Source organism: Phaseolus vulgaris, chromosome 8, assembly GCF_051622355.1.
Source record: "Phaseolus vulgaris cultivar YP4 chromosome 8, ASM5162235v1, whole genome shotgun sequence".
Lineage (NCBI taxonomy): Eukaryota > Viridiplantae > Streptophyta > Magnoliopsida > Fabales > Fabaceae > Phaseolus > Phaseolus vulgaris.
Genome location: NC_143505.1, coordinates 8352450 through 8368530, shown reverse-complemented (window position 1 = coordinate 8368530; position 16081 = coordinate 8352450). Strand labels below are relative to the sequence as shown.

Below are 16081 nucleotides of genomic sequence, written 5' to 3'. Positions count from 1 at the left end.
TCTCTTAGTAGAAATATTATTTTTTGATGGACACTAAGTATAAAATTGACTTTTTACCTTGGTTATTTGAGTTAAAGTATGTTATTTTCAAATCCAACATAATTAATTGATTCAATTTTTTCGTCAATTTAGGGAGGAATAGTCAAACGCTATTTTTTCAAGTTAGACAATTTTAAGCATAGTAAACAATGTCTTTATCATTTCAAAATTTACGTGTTTTAGGGTAAAAAATAATGGTTTAAACATTACGGTGATTTTTCACTCAACCAAGAGACAATAATAGTGCAATCATGTTATCAAAACTCTCTCTTAACGACACAAAACAAAAACGACAAGACACTCGAACTAGAACGTGCTCACAAAACTACGCAAGTAGTGGTGAGGTAATGGTTGAGTGAGACTATGTTGAACTCACTCACAATAAGAAGGTCCTCCTCAACAACATGGAACAAGGATGACAAGATGCGAAAGTTCAGATAAAATTACAAATATGTTGCATATATGATCGTGTGGGTAAAAAGAGAAAAATTAATGACATTTTTTTTAAGAGTTTAAAAAAAATCTCAATTATATTTAAACATATGTGTGACGTCACTGAACATAATAAAGTTCTGTTATGTTTGTTTAAATACAACTAACCTAGAAAAAATCATCTAAATTTCAATTTTGTGAATATATTTTTTAAGATGGTTTTTTTGGATATAACTAATGTAAAAGGATAACGCTAACCATTCTTTTTGCATTAACGGTTGAAGCCTAATTATATATATCTCGCATGCAAATACAAAGTATTGTGAAAAGAAAGCTCTGCAACAGTTACTTACCTCTTATGATGATATTCATGTTACTTTTGTTGTTGGTGAGTAGGTTTTCTTCTGCTAGCAATTTTCCATCCTCTAACCATAACCATGGCCGAGTGGGGTGGTTAGATTAACTCATGGAATGCTAAATAAATATCCATATTAATTAGAGATTGACTTGGAACGAGTAAGATTATGTAGTGGATAAATGAAACAATTAATTAAACTCACCCAATAATTGATTTAGTTTTTCACTTCTGATGGTAATGTTGCCAAGAAAATTCCATGGTAAATGGTGCCATAAATTTGATAGTTTGATTTTGAGGGTCCACCAGCTGCAATGCAAGTGACAAAGAGCCTGATCCGACATACTGTGCATAAAAATCGATGTATATAATTCATATGAATTTATGCAACGTTTCATTATTTGCCATATGTCGTATCTCGTTCCCTCTTATTTCTGAAGACTACAAAATTCAATTGAAGTTTATGCAAATAGACAAAAAAAATCGATGTATATAATTGTAAAATTTAGATCCATCCAAAGAGTTAATACCAATTATTCCGCAGGTCTGTCTCAAGGGTTTAACTTTTTTTCAAAAAAGAATCTATTCAAAATCAAAAGCACAAGTTATAATGTTAATAAAAAGAATCAATCATATCAGTATAAACTAGACAAAAATCTGTTGATTAATATTGTTCCTTATAAAAACAGAGTTGCTAGGTTGAAGCAGGAAGGTGAAAGTAATATGGCCTCTGATATGAGGGATTTAGGTGGAGGGTTTAGTGTTGTTTTTGTAGGATAGATAAAATATATTTTACTATGTAGTGTCCCATCAGAAATCGACGTCAAAAGGTGGCACAAAAAATACCACAGTTTGGTGTAGGCTATTGCAAACTGCGAAGAGGGTAATTGAAGAGAGATATTTTGAACGTTGTGCTTTCTTTTTTTTCTCCCTTTCCTTTTGGATCTTTTTTTCTGTATTTTGATTCTCATCTGCTATGTCTGATGTCAAAAGCAGAGCACAGCCGAATAAGACATTGGCAACGAAATTTCCACTACTACTAACAAATCAAAGTCACACTCAAATTTGGGACTACCTCATTTTGCATTGGTCCATACCCCACCCTACCAAGTTTAACCGTAAAATTAAAGGGATTGCGTTTGGATTCGCTACCAACCTTCTTCATATTATTCTACACAGGTTTAATCTAATTAGGTATGTAAATTAACCACCTGTGACTACCAGACCCCACTCTATCCTTAAATTACCCACATATTCTCATTTCCATATATCTGAGTTAATTGCTCTCTATCTCTCACTCACTCACACCCAAATCTTCACCTTTTTATTCCTTTTAAGTCCAACAACTCACCCAGCCCCACTTCCTATAAATTGCCCATTATATATGCACCACAAATCTCATCCCAATTCCAAAGAAAAAAACTTCCATCATATATTCTCTCAGGGCCACTCCTACCTGTTCATTATATATGTTATAAATGTAAAAGCTTGTACTAATTTAACCATCAGTTTTAGTATGAGTGTGTTAATTAGTCAGACAAAAATTGTTACTGCTATATATACTTTTGTCTGTTTCATGTAAGATTTTATTTATTTTGTTCTGAAAAAGAATATATGTGTTGTTGAATAGGAGTATGTTGTGGAGCCATATATTCGTGAAATCATAGGTAAAAAAAGTGTGTATAAGTCCAATGTTCTCTGCAATCTCGAACCCGTTTTGCACTTTGCTTTGTTGTGTTCCATAAGGACCATGCATCTCTGTGGAAAGATTTAAGCTGGGAATCAAGCAGCAAAACGGTCCCCAGTTCAGATAACAATCACCTCCAAAACAAAATTTCACCCTTTCATTTTCCTTATCCCATCACCCCAAAAGAAAAAGCTAGCGATTCTCCAATTCGCCCTTTGTTCCGTGTCCTTCACTGCTCCCAATCCTCACAAGAACACTCAGAGTTCGCACACACCTACCCAAAAATCACCCACCCCACACAACCCAACCCCATCAAGATTTCACCACAAAGTCTAAAGCTTTTCACAAAATTGAAGAGACCCAGTTGATTTTTTTTTCTGTTCGGACTGAGCCACCGATCAAACATGACGCAACGGCGGTTTCTGGAGACGGAGCTGAGCATGCCACCGTCGTACGGCAACAACACGCGCGACACGTTCATCAGCGACGCCAACTTCGATACCAACATGGTGATCATTCTGGCGGCGCTGCTGTGCGCGCTGATATGCGCGCTGGGGCTGAACTCCATCGCGCGATGCGCGCTGCGGTGCGGGCGGCGCTTCGGCGACGAGACGGCGGAGCAGGAGGCGGCGCGCCTCGCGGGGACGGGGCTGAAGCGGCGTCAGCTCAGCCGCATCCCGGTGGCGGTGTATGGTGCCTCCGGCGAGACCGTCCCGGCGACAGAGTGCCCCATATGCCTCGGGGAGTTCGAGAAAGGGGACAGGGTTCGAATGCTGCCCAAGTGCAACCACGGCTTCCACGTGCACTGCATTGACACGTGGCTCCTCTCCCACTCCTCCTGCCCCAACTGCCGCCACTCCCTCCTCGAGAAACCCGCCGCGCCGGAGAGTGGGTCCCGCCGGAGGAGCGACGTCGTGGTGGTGGTGGAGCCGCCGAGTTGAAGGACAATAATATCGTGAAAAAGTTTTGGTGAACGGAAGTTGAGAAATTTAATTTAGTTGTTAGAGTAGTTATTAGTTGGTTATTAATAAATTTGAAGTGACCACTCTTACACACATTTATATTTGTTGTTTTTTTTTTTTAAATTAAAACATATGTTAATGTTTGTTCTGTGTATACTAATATGTTGGATTGGATAAAAAAAAATCTTGAAAATGTGCATAATCTTAGTGGGTTCTTTTTTATCTCTGCGCACTAATATGTCATTGCTTGATGATAAGCTAAAGTCATTTGAGTAATTATTAGGGTCGATCTTGTGTTGGATTTGAATAGTGTATATAAGAAGTTTTATATTATGAAAAAACTATAAATGTATTTAGAGTGTGTGGATTAATAGAGTTTAAATATGATCAAGAGAAAGGAGTTGAATAAAGAGTCTAAGTTGTTTAAAATAATTTTGTTTATTTTCCAAACTATGCAAAAATAACAATCAATGGTGTTATAAAGCCTTCAAATTCTCATTTCCTTTCATTCAAAATATTCTAACTTGAGTTTGAATTATTTTAAACTCTTTACACAAAATTCGCTAATCAAAACATCAACTTTTATCCAATTTTTTTTTTTAAATCTAATTTTTTTACCCTGCCTAAATCATACATCCTATAAAATTCTTCATTACTTTAAAAATTTTCTAAATATTTTATTTCTGAAGTTTTAAAATTATTTTATATTTTAAAAGCATCACAAACTCAACAAACATTTCAATAGATAAAGAGAAGTTTGGGATTTTAGACAGCAGAAAACTAATAAAATGATCAACTTTTAAATTTAAAATAGAAAGACTTAATCAGTTAAAAAATACTTCATAAACAAAATTGTACATGGATCAAACTAAAAATTCAATTAAAAATTATTTTTAAGATTAATAATTGGTTTGAAGATACAATTTTTACGAAAATTGAGTTGACTTTTAAGGTAAGACAATACAAAATGGTTCTAGTTAATTAGAGTATAAATTAATGAATAAGAATTGGTATAATTTAAGTTTGATACATAAAATGACAAAAGTAACCTTTAAGTTTAATTAATTTGTTTCAAAAAGAAAAATTTAAGATTTAAATTCAACTTATTTAGTTTAATTTAAATGTGGATTCTATAACTTGATTACTTTTATTCCATATAACCAATAAGGTCTTGAAGTATTTTTAAATGTATTAATTTAATTCAATAAACAAAATTACGTTAAATGACAAAGAAAAACCAGTGGGGAAAATCATGTAATAGTTAAGTAAGGATATTTATTTTAAGATAAAACAATACTTTACTTAGCTACACCTTTTTCTTATTCAAAATTAACATTTTTACTATAACACGCATAAAATCAATTAATCTCTACCTTTTAAAGTCAAGTTTATAAAACTCGACCCATATATTTAATAAACTGAATTTCATATTTAAAATTATTTATTTAAATAAACTAAATATTTCTTATCAAACATTTGATAAATTTATTAATAATTCCAGAAATTTACATAATAACTAGAGTACTCGTAGTTAGCAGATTAATTGAGAGAGAGATGCATTGAAAATGAATTGAAGATTACCAATTTTTAAGTTAGCTATACATAGCGATCATGTGAACCAAAATGATGTTGCTACCTGTTATCTTTAATGGGCCAACTTCATGATATCTCGTATGGTGTTTTTTTTTATAAGTTATCTTAAATTAATATTAATATATTTAAAGTTTTTTTTTATCAACATTTTTTTTTATCAGTAATAAAAAATAAATAAATAGGAACCACTTCAGGGGTGGTCCAACCCTTATACATAAAGAGTTAGCGTCTTACCAACCTCCTACCAAGGGACACCTTCCAACTTAAAAAAGGAAACAATCAAACCAAACTCAATAAAACATTAAACAACCAGTCTCATTCAATCCACTGGGTTCAAAGTGTGGTATCTTCATAATTCTTCAATTTTAAGTACAACTATGAAATGACATCATCTCTAATTATTGATGGTCTCCTTCGATAATAGGTGATATGATAAATCTAACAAATTTTAATTAAGATATGATTTAAATGATACTTATTCCATCTTAAGGAGTTAACTTTAAGTATAACTCAATTTTATAAAATTGACTGAAAAAGTGAAGTTTACACTTATTTATATACTATAAAATGTTCTTATTATTTAAATTGAAGAAAAATACGAATAAAATAGTATTTAATTGGTGTTTGGAAGTGAGAAAATAAATCATATTTACATTAATATAGTGTAATATGAAAGTGGATAATCTTTATTGAAGTATTTGGATTGCATTGAAAAGGATGCATGTAAAACCTTGAAGGGATTGTGGATTGCACATGGAAATGTCATACATTAACCCATAAACTAGCTATATTAGGTATCATATCAACAGTTCCACCTTGCAATTATTGGCTACTAGATGTCGTTTTAACTTACCCAACTCCCTTCCAATTCCCACCTAAGCTTGCATGAACCTAATATTTTAAAGGTATTCAATATAATATTCGTTCCCTATATCTAAATATCTTATACTAATTTCAAATACATAACAAATAAAACTTATAAATGTTTTTTTAAGTCGTCAAATATCTTTAAGACAAAATCTTGCCAAAATTATCATATGTTAAAATAATAACTTGCTTCTTTTTCTTAGCAAAGACATTCTTAATCTATAGAAACTAATTTCCTTCATGCAGCCTCAAAAATAATTAAACCACTGTAAACATAAACCATTTATAATACTTAAACCTATTAAAAACCTTTTAAAAAATATACAAAAATTAAAAAAATAACATCAAAATTCTTGATTATATATATATATATATAATTATAGGAAATCTAATAATATCTTCATAATAAAAAAAGTATAATAATTTTATTTTTTCTAAATATATCTTTTCTGTATGATCATATAAAAAATACAATACAACATAACTAAAAAATAGAAAACTAATATTTCAATTAAATATATGGATATTGTTAACAATTGTTTATCACAAATCACATCAATCATTCATATAAAATAAATAAAGATAAATTGATCCCAAAATATTAGTACTACATTCTTTCAAAGAAATTAACAGCTATCAAACTTGATGGAAGTTTAGCAATCTAGCTTACTCTAATGTAGATCATTTTAACAATCTCAAATGAGAGAGTAATATCTATACTTATAGTTGAGTATTGATGATTTTCACCCTCAATTTAATATACGAAATCTTGATCAGTTTTCTCATCATATGATATTTTTGTCTATTTGACTTAGTGTATCATTAGAGTTTAAATATCTCAATCAATCTCCTCATTTAATTCTTATTGAACATCTTAATGGTACCTCTTTGATAACTATTGACACACAAAACATCACATTAATATGACACACACATTCACATATACAATATATCATATTCACATTTTATCATCAATCAAACTCAGATATTCACAATTTTACATCAATAAAACACCTTATATCTCACATTATTAATCAAATAACATCTTAAGTTTTATTTTAATCTATTATATATATATATACATGACATTTATTACTTTAAAAATTATTAATCAAATAACATCTTAAGTTTTTTTTTAATCTATTATATATACGCATATACATGACATTTATTACTTTAAAAACATCAATTTCATCCTATAAAAATTAATTGAGTGATACAATTCTCATTTAAGCAATACAATTCTCACTCTAGCGAAATTCAACAATATAAAAAAGAATTTATTTTTATCAAAATTTCTAGTTTGAGATATAATACATAAGAGAAAAAAGTTTATTCTCTCTCTTTTTCACTTTGAGGAAAAGTACTTCCGCTTGAGTAACGAGTTATCATTTGAGCTAGCAAATTATAGAGTTAAAATGATCTATATGAGGGTAGACTAGATTCCTAAACTTACAATCAAGTTTGATAGTTGTTAATTTCTTTATAAGAATGTAGTACTATTACAAGAAAATCATTAGATAGAAATGAATTTTAGAGACTAAAAATAATTAGTTGATATAGTGACTAAATTAAAAATCATTTTAGAGACTAAAAAAATATTGGTTTCTAAATTAGTTTCTATTATTGATAAATAGTTTCTAAATTGGTATTTAATTACCTACCTAGGTGTTAACTACCAATTATTTATATTCTAAATTTGTTAAAAAAATATTAGTACCTAATTAGATACTAATTTAAAAATTAATAATTTTTTTAATCTCTAAAATAGTATTTAATTTAGTCAATATAACAACTAATTATTTTTTCTCTAGAACTGGATTTTATTTAATGATTTTCTTGTAGTGTTTTTATTAGTTTTATCTATTTAACATCTAAAAAATATTATTTTATCATAACATAATATTTTATTTTAAAAAAATACTGTAGAATGATAAGTTTTTTATTATTAAATTGTGAAATAAACTTTATTCATAAAAGAAATTCCCTTCATTCCATGTAATCCCAATTCCTCAGCCATTTAAAACCTGAAAGCCTCTAACGGCTCCTTGGAGACCAAACACAGGGCTACTGTTTGTGGTACTGTACTATCTTTCCACTGTGGTTTTTGGAATGCAATCAGAGAGACAAGAACAACAACAATCATGGAGACTCCACGTCACTGCCAAAGCCAACAACTTCAACTTCAGACTCAGATTCGTCGCTGCAACTTACAAACCCACTTGGAATTTCTCCTTCTTCCGCCTCTCCATTCTCCTCAAGCTTCCTAAATTCGCCTTAACATTCGCTTCACACCCCACACAACCAGCACACCGACCAGGATTCTTCACTACCAAATTCATGAAAATTGTCCGCAAACTTCGACCCAGATTGCCCAGAAAGAAGGAATCAAATGTTCCATATCTAAAGGTTAATAATGTGTGTTACTTATCAGTTATATTAATACACTATTATAGATCCCATGTAGTTTACTAATATTGCAAAATAATATATACTAATACACTAGTTTTCTGGGTTGAATTAGTAGATGCCTAAACTCTAGTTTATATGGATGGCAAGGTTCAATTTTTATTTTCAATTTCACTACCCCATGATAAGGAGTAGGACTAATTCTGCTGAGTTCACTATGCTTGCAGGACCCACTTCGTATTGGCTTCTGGGTTATGGGGATTCTAGAATGTGTGGCTCGATCTATCAGCAAGAATGGTCAGAGGGGAATCGTGATGCTTGTGGGGTATTTGTTGCTTCTGTTCTGGAAAATGAAGATAGCAAAGCTTGTGAATTTGGTAACATTCTTAGGGGTGGTGGGAACAATATTTTATTATTTGTTTTTTAATTTTGACTTTAATTATAGTTATTGGGAGTACATGGGAAGGTCATGGAATAAAGTGGTTAATCTCTGGTAGATATGTTTTCGTGTTCATGAGGAAGCTTTTTATGTTGTCTTTCTGTCACTTTGATTCACAGATCTAATGATCTTTTTACAGAATATGGAATTCAAACTATCTCTTTTCCTCGCTCTTCTCTGTGTCTGTTTTAAAGATGAACAATATATTTACACAAACATGGTGGGAGTTGTGTGGAGCTATGGTCATAGAATGTATTTTGTTGTTTTGTATATGGTTAAGGAATGTATGGTGTTTGTTGTATCTGCTCATTCTCAACCTATGTTTGTGCTCACTTAAATACATTTGTTTTTCATGTTGACTTTGGTACATATAGTTTTCCCATTTGATTGTGAGTAAATATCTGTTCAACAAGGAAATTAAGCATGAAGGATCAGAGTTTGGAGTTATCAAAATGTGACCAAGCTAATGTCAGTTCAGTTCGTTTCAGTGAATAGATCAGATTTAGTCTCATTACTATTTTCAAGGTTAAGTCACTTTTCTTTCCCCACAGATTGTTTTCTGCATCTGCATCTTTCCATTTTATTAGCACTAATCTGTGTGAACTATAGCTGATTAAGCTGTGTTAATCAAATCACTCCATTTTGTTCTGCTGCTTCCCAAGCTTGCTGATACTGCTACCAAAGTGTTGGTGGATTATAATTGTTGTTAGTTAGTAGTAAGATAAATAAATTAACTAGATTAATTGCTTGGATTAACTAACATAATCTAGATTATTGAAATGACAAACAAAGTAGTTATATCAGTGAAAGTTGAAATTCTTTGATCAATGACATGTTGTACTAATCTTGTGCTTCAATTATTTTCGTTAAAAGTTCAGCAGTAATTGTAATCTTAATTATATCAACTCTTCATGTCTAACGAAGAACATAAAATCATTGTTCCTAATGTTCTTTGCATAACATATATTCAGTAGTTAGCATCAAGTCATTTAGATAAGTTTTTCCTTGAGAATTCACCATGATTACTAAAAGTTTATATATGGCTGAGATTGGTCACTTTTGTCAGTAAATAATCCACATCATACATAATTCAGCAGAGATTCTCTGGAGCAAAATAACTTAGTCATTGATCATATTCTCTTCTTTATCATCCACGACAAAACAAATGAAGGGCTATAATTTTGCACAGCAGAGAATTTCAGCTGCAGAGGATCCAAATTCTGTGTAATTGTATTGTTTTATTTAGTTGAATAGTGTATATTCGTATCATGTTTGGAATCTCTTTTAGAAAGCACGTTTGACGGAATTTTCAGACTAAAAATGTTTCTAAACAAACATTTGCTTATTCATTTAAAGTTTTTCATTTTTTTTTTCAAAAAAGATAACAAATCAAATGCTTACATATGGATATATAATTTATTGTATATTTTACTTTTATTTTTTCCCTATATTTATTTTCAATCAAACAAATTTCTTTATAGTCACCTTCTCGGCTATTTTTTTTCTTATTCGCCTACTTCTTATATGTATTATCTCCGAAAAAATATATCTTGACTCTATTATTTCTCAAAAACATCTACTTAACAAGTGCCTTTCTTAATAAAATATTGTATTATAATAACATAATAATTTATATAGTTATAAGATGAGTGTAAGAAAAATATAAGGGATGTCAAATGAATCTTGGTTTTTCTTCTTCTATTAAACAAAACTTTAGTTTCAACATTAATTATTGTTATAATTTAACATATTATTAAGATGTAAATGAGAAGATAAAGTAAGATGTTACGAGGATAGTAAAAGTTATTTTTATTATAATTTTAATCTAATCCAACTTCATAAAATGAGTTTGATAAGATGAGATTTGCATTTATTCATATATTATAATTTGTTCTTATATCTAATCAATATAAGGTCTTTTATTAGAAAATTCAAGTTTGAGTTTGAGTCCTACATTGAGTAAAAATGAAAACATCAAACATATAAAAAAAAAAAAAAAAAACTCACAAATTCATTGTTTTAAAGTTTTGGATTAGGAGTATTGTCGTAATCTCTTATATAGGTTGATTTGTGACTTATTAGTATTGAATTTTCCTAGTGAATTCTCTCTTAAAATATCTAACACGGGTATTAGAATTGATGGTTCATTTTGAGGACGACTTTTCAAGTAAAGAAACTCAATTTTTGATTGGGTTCTTGTTGACGTACAATTGAGATTTACCATAGGAATTTCAAACAATTCTGATTGGTATAGACTAAGAATATGATATATTATAATTTAGCATATAAGCTTTGATAATATATTAAGAAAGTAAAATTTGAGTCTAATTAAACCTATAAAATTAACTTAATTAGATAAGGTTCACTCACTTATATATCATACTTTATAGATACTATGAGATTTTCTATTAATTTTTTTATGACTATTTTAGAAGAAAAATTAAAATTATTTTTTCAAAAATCAAAATTATATAATTTTTCTAATTTTTACTTTTATGACTAAATTAATTTTAATTTATGAATAAATTATGTAAAAAAACTTATAAAGAAGTTATTTTTTTTCTGAAAGCTTTTATAGAAAAACTTGTTTAACACGTTTTTTGTAATTATATGTGGATATTAATCATGCTTATATTTCTTAGGTGTAAAACTTTCCTAATGAATATTGTTTGATGTGAAGTTAGTGATATGACACTCTTGTGCTAAATTTACAGGATTGATCTCTCTTATAATTTCCTTTTTTTATCTATTTCTTTCTCAATTTTCATATATTTTTACTCACTTTCGTAATATAAAAATGTCAATGTGTCATTGTTATAATATGTTTAGAATATATTCTAAAGAAAAATATTATGTAATTCTAAATATATTTTGAATTGTGTAAGTTAAAATAAGACTAAATAATTTATAATATAATTTTAAAATATATAATTCAGAACTATATTTTGAAATATATAATTTATAATAATATTATGTAATTCATGACATCGTTATATAATTCTATGTAATATAAAATATATTTTGAGTAGTTTTAGATTTCGTGATTTAAAAAGATCTCAGATTATATATTTTAAAATATAGTTTTAAATTTAGTATAAAATGTTATATTAGAACTGATTCTTTAATTTTATTTTATTTTTATATTATGGGATGAGAGAAGAAAATCCTAATTTGGAGTATTTGATCATTTTATGGTCTGATTCAGAACTGTTTCTTCATGCACCTTTATAGGTTTTTCCGTTACTCTCATATAAAATATGAAAATACTTTTTCATCCTTCTTGTATCACTCCATAAAATAGTATTCAGATTATATAATTCGGATATGTATTTGGAAAAAGACTTCCAGATTATATAATTTGGAAGCTAAAAAGGACTTTTGAATTATATAATTCAGAAGCTAATTACAAATTTGAAAAATAAACTTTCAGATTACATAATTCAGAATATTATAATATTATAGAGAGATATTTTTTAAAATACGAAAATTTATGGAAGTGAGAGAAAATATATGGAGGTGCAGGAAGAACAGTCCTGATTGAGTGTGAAAGAGATTAACCAGGCCCATAGGATTTTAAAATCATATCGTTTTAGAAAAACAAATAGTACAATTTGTTTATTCTTTAAATTATTGGGAAACAAAATTCAAATTTATTTTCAAAAATTAATAATTTAAAATTTATATATATAACTAAATGATTTTGTATTAATTTAATTTCATGTTAAATATTTATAATTAGTAGGATCTCGTGTGTTGTTTTACTATAAATAATTGAATTTAAGTTTTTAGTGAGATTTATATGAAACTGAAGAAAAGGAGTACGTTGAAAAACAATATATTAAAAGAAAAACATTGTTAATACATTTCTCCAAATATGATAATAAAAAATGCTAATATTTATAATATTGAGATTTTTTTTATTAATATCTTAGAACATTAGTTTAATTCTTTTTATAAATCACATGTATCTTAGACATTACGACAAAACTATATTGATAATATTTTAATTTAAAAAGTTGTTGCCTTTTTATCTAATTAAACTTGTGAGTATATTTATATTTTTTATAGTATAATTTCATATTATATATATATATACACGTGTACATACTTTTTTTCCTATTTTATTTTAATATTAATATTTCATTTTATTATTTTATTTTGATTATTTCATTATTATATAATTACTTAAATTTAAAATTAAAAAAAAAGTTAATATTAAATTTGAAAAAAATTATTTGTTAACTACTATTTAAGTGGATACAATTAATTACTCATTTTACTTTTATTAACATATTTAGTTTTATTATTTAATTTTTAAATTTTTTTAATTCTTTTAAAATATAGTAGATATTTAAATAAAACTTCATAAATATCTCATTAATGTAATTTATTTTTTATGAAAAATAATAAATTTAAAATTTGGTTTTATTAATATGAATAGTTAAATTGCACGATTTTTACTTAAAATTTTAGAGAAATCGAATCTACTTAAGATCTGTCAATAATCTGAATAAACGATAAATTGTGGTAAACTAATATTTAAAATCAAATAAAATATTATTATTCGTATATTTATATTAAGAGTGTAAATTTATAATTTATTTTAATAAATACAAATATATTATAAATATAAATTTTAATAAAGATTGATTTTTGGAATGTTTTTTTTTTATTATTAAAAAAAATTGCTATTAACAAATTTCTTCATTAATCCATCATTCATATTTTTTTATAATTTTTAATATTTTATCAATTATAAAAAATAGATACTCGGATGTTTATGTTCTATGATACTTAACAATCTCATATTTATTACTCATAATCTATGTTATAATGTTGAATTAATAAAATAAATATGATTGATAGTATGATAGTTAAAAAGAAATAATATGAAAAATAACAACTTTGCAAAAATATCAAATAAATAGATAATTTTTTTCTTATTTAAAAGGAATTACAATAAACATTATCAAGGTTGATACCATATATACATACAAATACGTTAGAATCTAATAATATGTTAGAATCTAATAAAAAAAACTATTCACTAATATGTTAATTTGATTAAACAATTTGAGTTTAAAAAATAACTTAAAATTTCTTTCTAACCCCCTCTTTCATAAATATTTTAACTCTCTACTTTTTTGTTAACCTTCACGATTCTCTTCTTCTCTTTAACTCCTTATTTTAAGTCTCTTTAACTGCTTCCCTTCAACTCATTAATTTAAGTCACAAACGCACAACCTTCTTAGGAGAAATTGTTTTTGGAGAATTAGAAAAAGGTGAAAGAAAGAGAAGTGTTCTTCTTAATGTTTTCTCTCAACGGATAAGAGCGTGCATTTGGAGAGTGACAAATGAATGGTTCCGTTGAAGTTATTGAAAAGAAGGTTTAATATGCACAACTCGGAGAAGTTTGACACCTAATTGAAGAGATAGGCGCAACTTCGTGACTCGATCATTGATGCACGCTATTATGCTCCAGTCACCGACGACTACCTGTCTCTTACATGAAAATAGAGTTTTTATTATGTCATAACAACTCCCCTTTCTACCTTATAATAATTTGGTATTTATGTCTCTCCTCTCCAATAACTATAACAATCTGAATCAACCTTTTTGTAAAAATATCATTATTTATGTGTTGATCTAAGTTCTAATGGAATCAATGAGAGTGTGTAAACATTCATGTGATGTGATATGGCTTGAATCATTAACTCTTTTTTATTTATTTTTTTTAAAATTGTTTTTTATTTAATATTTTTATAATATGAAAATGTGTATATTTAATATTTAATATTTGTAGAATAACAACAATCGTTACCAGATTTTATTTTTTAAAACAAATAGAATTTGAAAAAAAAATTAATAGATACAAGTTTATTATTTATTTTTTATTTTTTATTTTTGGAATTTTATAGAAAAGTGTGATGATTATTAAGGTAGTCTTTTTGTTACGTTCAAATAAATAATTACTATTAATTTAAAATATAAGTTGTTAAAACATTTCTTTTCCGTCATGGATAAAAATGATATTTTAATATAATGTATTTAATATGTTAAAATAAATAGTTAATATTATTTTGACAAATTAATATATTTTGATATTATTATTGGTACATAAAAACCTTTGGTTGGTACTAAAGTTTTTTTTTTCCGTATCATTTGAAAGTAAAATTTAAAATAAAGGATAACAAAATATATTTTTAATTTAATTAGAAAAAATAATAATTTTTTTTTAATAAATACTGTGTAACTTTTTTATCTCAAAAAAATTCACTCAAATTAACTTAGTTTACATAATTATTATAGAAAATTTAATTTTGTAAGTATTGGTGTAGAAAATACTATTCTCCATGAAAATTTATAATATGTAAATTTTATTAAATCATGATTTTTATTTTTTATAAATTTATTTTATTAAAACAAAGTTTGAAAGAAGTAGAAGTTGTTCGGTCAATTAACAAAAACATACAGTTATAAATTGGATATAATAATAAGTGTCACTAATAAAACATTGTGTATTCTCCTAAAAAGAAGACAAAATACTACTTGGATTTTCTTAATTTTCAGTACATCTTTAAAATATTTTAAAATATATTATAAATTTTTTAATCTATCAAAATCAGAATTTTTTCATATTTTATCCTTCTATTAATATTTCATTTTATTATTTTATTTTAGTTATTTTGTTATTTTATAATTACTTAAATTTAAAATTAAAAAAATAGTTAATATTAAATTTTAAAGGAACTCATGTACGTTACATCTATTATGCGAAAAGAATGAGTCAAATTCAACTCTGAATTGAAAAGTGATTTGGTAGGTAGTTACTTTAATTCTTTTAAAATATAATATGAATTTAAGTAAAATTCCATAAATATCTCATCAATACAATTTAACTTTTTATAAAATAAATAAATTTAAAATTTATTTTTATTAATATTAATGATTAAATTACATGATTTTTTTAAAAAAAATTAGAGAATTTGGATCATATATACTTATGATATGTCAATAATCTAAATAAATGATAAATTGTATGTAAACTAATATTTAAAATTAAATAAAATATTATTATTTGTATATTATATTAAAATATAAATTTATAATTTATTTTAATAAATAAAAATAGATTATATCTATATATAAAAGTAATATTCTTTATAATTGATTTTAAGAATGATATTATAGTTTTGTTTTGTTTTGAAAACGGTTTTCCAAATGGTTAAGTATTATGCAAAAGAATTTATATAAATAAACATATATAAATTATTTAGCTTGTTTCTCTGGAAATTTGT

General features: G+C 26.8%; 2 protein-coding genes across 2 annotated transcripts; both read left to right on the top strand.

The window, feature by feature from the left end:
* The first annotated feature begins 2183 nt into the window (after window positions 1–2183).
* LOC137826407 (RING-H2 finger protein ATL74) lies at window positions 2184–3674 on the top strand. The gene has a single exon (XM_068632365.2). The coding sequence runs from the start codon at window positions 2918–2920 to the stop codon at window positions 3452–3454; it is 537 nt and encodes a 178-aa protein (XP_068488466.2). The 5' UTR covers window positions 2184–2917; the 3' UTR covers window positions 3455–3674.
* A 4288-nt stretch (window positions 3675–7962) lies between these two features.
* Window positions 7963–8956, top strand: LOC137826947 (uncharacterized). The gene is made up of 2 exons (XM_090293429.1): window positions 7963–8344; window positions 8572–8956. The coding sequence occupies exons 1-2, from the start codon at window positions 8048–8050 to the stop codon at window positions 8839–8841; spliced, it is 567 nt and encodes a 188-aa protein (XP_090149555.1). The 5' UTR covers window positions 7963–8047; the 3' UTR covers window positions 8842–8956.
* The last annotated feature ends 7125 nt before the right edge of the window (window positions 8957–16081 follow it).

Bases quoted from the DNA above. Each gene is read 5' to 3' on its own strand.
- LOC137826947 (XM_090293429.1), top strand. From the start codon at position 8,048: ATGCAATCAGAGAGACAAGAACAACAACAATCATGGAGACTCCACGTC. The intron at 8,345-8,571 runs GTTAATAATGTG...CTATGCTTGCAG, and splicing joins CAAATGTTCCATATCTAAAG to GACCCACTTCGTATTGGCTT.
- LOC137826407 (XM_068632365.2), top strand. From the start codon at position 2,918: ATGACGCAACGGCGGTTTCTGGAGACGGAGCTGAGCATGCCACCGTCG.